This window comes from Temnothorax longispinosus, unplaced genomic scaffold (genome assembly GCF_030848805.1).
Source record: "Temnothorax longispinosus isolate EJ_2023e unplaced genomic scaffold, Tlon_JGU_v1 HiC_scaffold_488, whole genome shotgun sequence".
NCBI lineage: Eukaryota > Metazoa > Arthropoda > Insecta > Hymenoptera > Formicidae > Temnothorax > Temnothorax longispinosus.
The window spans coordinates 1-8,175 of NW_027270328.1; the positions used below are offsets into that span (position 1 = coordinate 1).

Sequence of the window (8,175 nt, forward strand, 5' to 3'; positions counted from 1 at the left end):
ATCTGCAGGGTTAAGAGAGTTGAGAAACTCAATCGGATAATGGATGACTTCATCTCCATTTACCATTGTGTTTATTGACTTATATGTTTTACATTCGGTGGTGACTTTTTGTAAAACTATTTCATTAATCTCCTCTGCAGTTTTATTTTTTGCAGTTACGATTGCACGTTTGCAAAGTCAATTTGTTTCCTTTTGTGTTAAATTCTGAATATCTGGATAAACATTGTCAATAATTTGATCAATAGTTCGGACGCAAGTTCCTACAATATCAGAAATGTTAATGTAGCCATTCTGCGTTATAGAGATAGAGCCGTCACCAATTTTAAGCAAATACTCTGCAAATTGTTCTAAATTCTCGTCTCCTCGTAAATGAACTCGCATATTACAATAATAGTCAGTCGAAGTTTTTTTACATGCTGCCAAATTTCAGATTTTTTCATGCATACTTTCATAATATCCGCACGTGTTTCTTTAGGCACCACTGGCAGAGTTTGCCTGAAATCACCGGTAAAAACAAATGTTACCCCACCCATTACCTTTTCTGATGTTCTCAAGTCTTTAAGGATTCGATTGACGGCATCTATATGGGACTTGTGCGACATCGTACATTCATCCCATACTATCAAGGATGCCTGTTGGAGAAGTTTACCAGTAACACCATTCTTTCTCACGGAACATACCGAACTTTGGCCCAAGGACACATTCAGTGGCAACTTAAAAGTAGAGTGGGCAGTTCTTCCACCACTTAGAAGAGTCGTAGCTATGCCTGATGAGGCAACCGCGATAGCGATCTTCTTTTGACTTTTTACTTTCGCCAAAATCAATGAAATGACAAACGTTTTGCCAGTACCTCTTGGCGCATCTATAAAGTAAATGTTACCCTTATTATCTTCGACATTATTTATTATCTCGTCGTATACCATTTTTTGTTCTGTATTCAGTTTTACTTCGTTTTCTTGCAGATATACTTCTAAGTCGTCGATATTGTGTACTGTTTCTCGTAAGTAAAGTAGGTTATCTATGTTTGAATCATTGCGCTGAGGTTCTGGCAAAACAAACTCTTTCAAGCACTTTTCTCCATGAGTGAACACTAGGGCCGTATTCATAGTCGAACCTCAAGTCGACACTTAAGACAGTCTTGACCAAGTCAATCTTATTCAATCAAGACCGTCTTAATATTGGTAGATTTCATAGTCGTGAAACAAGATGATCTTCACGAAAAAGATTTTGCTAAAGTAAGTCTTATTTGATTTGAGCTTGACTTAGCGGAGACTGTATTTAAGGCAAGCTTATTCTCAAATCGGCTGTTTCCGTACCCTTTCCGTTAGTTCCTCCAATAAGAACATTGCATTCAAGATATAAATATGTTACGTTGCGTACTATCTTGTATACAAATGTTATCGAAGAATTTGAGGTTAGTGTTTCGAGAATAATTGCTGGCTGTGCGGTTAAAACGATTTTTCTTTTCTCTAACGAAAATTGTTGGCTTACCGGGTAATCGATTTTCATACATTTTTTATTTTATCTATGTTCAGTTTATTACACATTTATACACGTCAACAAAAGATTATTAGTGGCCAAATAGTTTCTGTGTACAGAAGTGTCAATAATCAAAAGATTTCGTCGGAAATTTCGGGAAATGAACAGGTTTGTAATATTTATTATTTAATCGTAAATAAAAGATATATACAGTACATGACATAAATACATAAATTATTTAATACGTAAATAATACTTTATATTATAAATTGATATTATCTTCATTATTAATTTAAAAAATTATTATAGCAATACACATTGTTTCCTTTATTTTAGGGATAACAAAAGATCTTTGAATCTTATATAATAATTTTTATTATAAAATATTGTATTTACAGAATGTCGTGCAAAGAAAAGCCTACAAGACAACCGTCCAGTAAAAATAAACATTACACGTTAATGGAGAGAAAAATGTTTTTACAAATACTGGAAAAATATAAACATATAATAGAAACAAAAAAAAGTGATGCTACTACATTAAAAGACAAAGATATCGCGTGGAACGAAATATGTGAAGAATATAATCAATCAGCCTTGATCTCTCAAGAAGTAAGGCATAATTTAGATATAATTAGAAGTTTTATAATTTCTCTCTGGATATAATACATGCTTCAGTTCAAACATTATATACAATTTTATTTATAGAGAAGCATACAACAGTTAAAAAAATTATGGGCCAATTTAAAACAGTCTCAAAGAGATGCCTTAACTAAAGGGAGACAATTATATCTAGCAACTGGTGGAGGACCACCAACAGAAGAAGCAACTGTTGATCCTGATATTCTGAATATAGCGCCGAATCTTATGGAAAATGCACCAGTGCTATTCTCTTCAAACATGACTGAAAAAGAGATCAAAGGTATGTCTACAATTAGTTATATTATCTGAATTTCTAGCACTATAAATATATGGAATCTTTTTAAATATCGGTATGTTTTTTTCGTATTTTCTTATCTTCTATCTATAAATTTCAGATAAGCGTGAACTTGCATTTAATATAATATCTACTGATGAAAATGTACATGTACTACATACCATAAGTAAAGACGATTTCAGTGATGAGAACGATATAAGGATTGATTTGCAAGGTATAAGTTATATATTTGAATGCTAATATATATTAATATTCTTTTGAAAAATAAAAATATATAAAAATATATAATAACGAATATAATAACTTTTTATATAATATAAAATATAAGTTTATCATTTTTAAAATTAACTACATTATTTTTGAGCTTTTTGTAATACAAGATTATTACATGTTTTTATATCAACGTGTTTTATTTTTATTTTATAATATATGACTATTAATGGATTTCAGATGAAGATGAGTTTTCATTTAAAACAATATCTGGTAATACAAATGAAGATAAATTAGATAATGCAAACAAAGAACATGTTGTAAATGATGAGAAAGACATAAAAATTATTGATTCTTAAGGTATATATGAAATAAATAAATTATATAATCAAATTTTATTATTATAATATATAATATTAATATTTTTCTATGACACGTATAAAATATAACAGCAAAACTATCTCATTTGTTTTACAGATATATCTATTTCAAAAAAATATAATAAGCGATCAATAACTTCTGATACTATAGACATAAAAAAAGAGAAAATATCTAAGAAAAGGAAGAAAAACACGCAACAAGAATTATTTAATTCTGAAGAAAACTTACGAATGCAACGTGTAAATCAAATAATAGATCAAGAACAACGATTAGCAGTTGTTAAAATTAAACATGAGGAAGATATGGCTAAAATAAAAGAAAACCATTTAAAACGGTTGAACGAAATGGAAATAAAACATAAAAATGAAATAAATAATCTTGAAATAGAAATTAATAAAACTAAACTAAAGATTTTAGAAAATCAGTATTCAAACAAGGAAAATATTAATTTGCGATTTTAAGGCATCATTATATTACTCTTTTAGTTACGTATGTGAGATTTATTTTTTGTTTTGTATGTGATATTTGCTTTACTTTTCAAATGTGATTATTTTTAAACGAAAAAAGGATACAGTTTAAGCAAAGAAAAGACTGTTACGTTTATAGCATTAACTTACAATAAATCATAATTACTTTCTTTTATATGGTATATATATATATATATATATATATATATATATATATATATACGTTAGAAAACAAAGGATATTTAAGTTTTGATCTGTTCGTGCAATTTTTCATTTTCTTATAAAAATATATGTTAAAAAAACTATCGTAGCTAAATTAGAAATAACAAGTTTTGATTTATTTGTGTAACTTTTTTATGTGAATAGTTTTAAGCAACGAAAAGACTGTTACGTTTATAGCATTAACTTACAATAAATCATAATTAGTTTCTTTTATATGGTATATATATATATATATGTTAAAAAACAAAGGATATTTAAGTTCTGATCTGTTCGTGCAATTTTTTATTTTCTTATAAAAAAGTATATAGTTTATAATAAATTATAAATATGTTTTGTATAATATATTTTGTGTTCGAAAAAAAGAATTCTTTTATATGTAACGTTTCAACAAAATAAAAAAAATTAATATTTCTTTATTTTCACATAATATTTCTAAATTATCTTAAGCCTAAATACACCTTACATCTAAATAGACATTATCTATATCAGTGTTAGAGTTTCTGATCATATTAATTATTCCACCTTCTCTGATATAAACGTGTTTTATCTCATTTTAATTATTTTTATGTGAATTTGTAATAAACATTAGTTTGTATTTTTAATATAACGTCTGTTAATGGAATTGCAATATATGGCAGTATAAATATTGTTTTGTAAATGATGAGAACGACATAGAAATTGCTAATTCACAAGAAATTAACAAAATTAACTTAAAATTAGTATAAGAAATATTTCCAATGTAAGAATTATTTAAAAAATAATGAAATGCACTATTATATACGAAAACACATTATAAATAAAGATAATTATTTTCAAATTAGTCCTTAGTCAGCTTATCTAAAAAGTCGTTCAATTAGAGCATTTCGCATTACAAATCCATCTCCAGGTTGCCAATGAGGTTGAGGTACAGGAACTTCATCGTTCATATTTTTTTCTTCTTCTTCTTCTTCTTCTAATTTATCATTCAAAATTAACGATAAATTGTGTAGAACAGCACATGCTACTACAATTGTCGTGGAAGTTAATAATTTTGTAGTGAGTCCTTTCGACAAACACGGAAATCTGCGCTTCCAAATACCAAAAGTCCTCTCAACAATTCTTCTAGTCCTCCCATGGATAATGTTATAACTGCAAAAAAAGTGCAAGTATGTATATATGTGTGTATATAAAATTTAAAAATTATTTTAGTACTTTTTTGTTATTTTTGCTATAATATATGTGTTGCGGCCCCAATTAAAATGTAATAATAAAATAAGAATAGTATTAAGAAAGACCGAGAATAACAATAGGGAACGCGACCGCGAAAGCCCGAGAGAATTACGCAACGCCGAATCAGCAAAAGATGAGTTGCGCGATCGGCCCAGATACGATCGAGCAACTCAGCGATATTGAAGGACAAGACGAGGATTCAAAAGGAAGCGACAACAGGAGACGACAGGGCAATCGGAGTCAGGGAGCAGTAACGGGCATCAAACGCGAATAACGATTGTAACGCAGAGTGATTATTAAAAGTTATATTTTATTCAAGAGTGCCGTTTATTTATATATATATCCCGCATCCTCCGTGGACCAAAAAGAACCCAAGTGTCCCTCCACAAAAAAGGGGCACAACAAATGGTGGCAGCGTGAGGGATCCAGTGGCAGGAAGACGGGAACGGCAGCTGAAACAGAAAAATAAGTGAATCAGTGAGGCAGTGCAACATCCTCAACGGAGACACAGGCAGCCAGATTCAAAAACAGCGGACAACACGGTAGCGGCCGACGAGAGACAAGCGAGCAGCGTAACCCGACAAGGCGCCGACCTACCTCAACGGAGGCTCACCGACAGATAAGGCGGCACGAGCACCGACCAGCAACATGCGACTAGCGACCGTAATGTAAGTCGATTAAGCAAATTATGTAAAGCGCAATCACCGTAGATGTCGGAAAACGAAAATCCACCTGCGGAACTAAACCAATCGTGGCTCCATAGCGAGACGTCACGACGAGCGCGTAGAAATAGACCGTTAAGCCCCGTGCAAACGACCGAAGAAGTCGTAAGCGACAATCGCGAAACCGTGCGTAGAAATTTAGACGAATACTACTCAAGCGAAAGCGAATCAGAACCGGAATTACACCCGAACAGCGTAATCGAACGCGAACAATTCGACGATTCCGTTATAATTTTAGACGCGAGAGTAATAAGACAAAATAACTGCCCCGACGAAAATAGACTCCACCCCTTACACGCGCACGCACAATCCGAAGACGCGAATAGTACGACCCAGTAGGCGAACACACAGACGCGAGTTCTCATTGACCTCGTATGATAGCAGCGTATTTGACACGCAAGAATATTATTCTGCCCCGAGACACGTGAACGTAATCGAGATGGCGGAAGCAACAAATAGCAACCACGACGCGAATAACGTAAATGACGACGCGCCGATAACCCCAGAGGAAATAGACGAAGAAATAAACCGTCTTAATCGAGTGCTATCACAAAGAGGCACCCCGGCGAATCACCGTAACCGGATACCCGCACGGGCCGGACCGCCGCGAGACGATAGAGATTCCATTCTCGACGAGATATTAAACGGAATCCGCTACTTACAAGATCGCGTAAATCAACTAGAAACGGCGAATCCTGAACGCCGCGAATTTCACGCGAGACGCGAGCCAAGTAACCTCCCGTTCGAAGTAACGTACGGAAGAACGTCATACGATATTCGGAACCAAGCGGAACGCGCAATCGGATATCTACGTTTAAAAGAGGCACGAGACATGATACCCGAGTTCGACGGAACCTCGAGTAAATTACAAGAATTCTTAAGCGCCGCGTCATATGCAATAAAAAACATAAACCCTATGGAAGAAGGAACGCTATTAGAAGCAGTGCTTTGCACAAAGCTAAAAGGAAGAGCAATGATAGATTTTCAAACGCGAGAGATAAGAGATTTTGCACAGCTAAAGAAGGAATTAGAAGTTTGCTATTTGAGCCGCAAAAGCACAACACACTTACAACTAGAGTTTAATACACTCAAGCAAAAACCCGGAGAAAATGCAAGAGCATTCGGATTAAGAGCCGATAAGCTAGCGATGGAGCTATACGATTCCATGATAGAGGGAAGAAATCACACCATAGAAAGCAAGCAAACTATATTAGAAACGATTCAACAACAGGCATTACAGAATTTTCAATTAGGATTGCGAGACGAGATTACTTGTCCGAGTTACTTGTCCGAGCTCAGCATTTCGCAACATTGCAAGAAGCGAATGCCGGAGCGAGCGCCGAAGAAAAAGTAAACGGGCCGAGTGGAATTCCGCCGCGTCCCAAAAATAATTATGCGTACTCGCCGCAACCGCGCGATAACCGATCGATATTACAATGGCAAAAATGCGGAAAATACGGGCACCTCGGAAGGGAATGTCGTACCAATAGATATGCGAACCGTTTCTCCTTACCGAAACCCGATAGAACACCCCGCGTAAACGCGATAGATAAAGTCTGCAATTACTGCAAGAAGGCAGGACACATGCGCGAAGAATGTTGGTTGTTAAATGGTCGACCAAATAAAGAAAGGACGAATCACAACAAACCTACACGGAGAAAATTGTTACGGTTGTTACAACAATGTTCTCTATGATTAAAAGAGAAATGGATGTAAATTCAAGTTAAATTGATATTACATTCAATGTAGCTGTTAAGATATGCCCATTTATACAGTTGTCATAACCGTAGTTCTTACGATACGTAACATTCGGTTATAATACTCTCGTATATGGTTGCCTCAACCAAAGGATTATTGCTATCCCTCTTATGTGGTCTGCAGCACAATTATTATGGTTGAGAGATCCATAAGATATAGCTACACGGTACAGCACTGAATCACTGCATGATTGAGAGTTTAGTTCTATTGCGCGCGCAAAAGAATTTCTGCATAGAATAAAGTGGATTTGATAAGGATGTTTTAACTTTAAGGCCTATCTACATAAGACGCAGAACGCGAGTCGCAAGCACACACACAGTCTACATGTCAATCTAACCTCTTTGTGTATAGAGGTTAGATTGACATGTAGACTGTGCGTGTGTCTTGCGACTCGCGTTCTGCGTCTTATGTAGATAAGCCTTTATAAATATACTTTTTTCATAAATATATTTACGAACACAAAATTTTGTAATGAGCCGACACTGGTTTCTGACATTCACCCGACATTATAAGAAATATTATATCATATATCCAATTCAAAATTTTATTACTCTTTTTAAACTGAATTTGTTTCTTAAGATGATTTTTGAAAAATTATATATTTGCGCTGGTTGACATATGTAGACTAAATATAACACTAACATTAAATTAAGAAGTGGTCTACCACGTAAGGCAGTTGGCTCACGATCCAGAGGTCCCGAGTTCGAATCCCACCAAGGTAATTGTGTTTTTATATGTGTTTTTAAATACGAGAAAATATTTATAATCATAGACTGCATCTTAAGAAACAATT

At 34.0% G+C, this 8,175-nt stretch overlaps 2 protein-coding genes across 2 annotated transcripts; one reads left to right on the forward strand and one right to left on the reverse strand.

The window, feature by feature from the left end:
* Positions 1–21: 21 nt before the first annotated feature.
* LOC139824643 (uncharacterized) lies at positions 22–3,656 on the forward strand. Its single transcript, XM_071797178.1, has 6 exons — positions 22–1,647; positions 1,878–2,088; positions 2,185–2,398; positions 2,514–2,627; positions 2,864–2,983; positions 3,101–3,656. The coding sequence occupies exons 1-5, from the start codon at positions 1,640–1,642 to the stop codon at positions 2,980–2,982; spliced, it is 666 nt and encodes a 221-aa protein (XP_071653279.1). The 5' UTR covers positions 22–1,639; the 3' UTR covers position 2,983; positions 3,101–3,656.
* LOC139824644 (ATP-dependent DNA helicase pif1-like) lies at positions 447–1,106 on the reverse strand (the record flags this gene model as incomplete). Its single annotated transcript, XM_071797179.1, has 1 exon — positions 447–1,106. A coding segment is annotated over exon 1 (660 nt), but the record flags the coding sequence as incomplete, so codon positions are not given.
* Positions 3,657–8,175: the final 4,519 nt, after the last annotated feature.

Coding starts and splice junctions, on each gene's coding strand:
- LOC139824643 (XM_071797178.1), top strand. Junction 2,089..2,184: donor CAGCCTTGATCTCTCAAGAA/GTAAGGCATAAT, acceptor TTTTATTTATAG/AGAAGCATACAACAGTTAAA. Junction 2,399..2,513: donor GACTGAAAAAGAGATCAAAG/GTATGTCTACAA, acceptor TATAAATTTCAG/ATAAGCGTGAACTTGCATTT.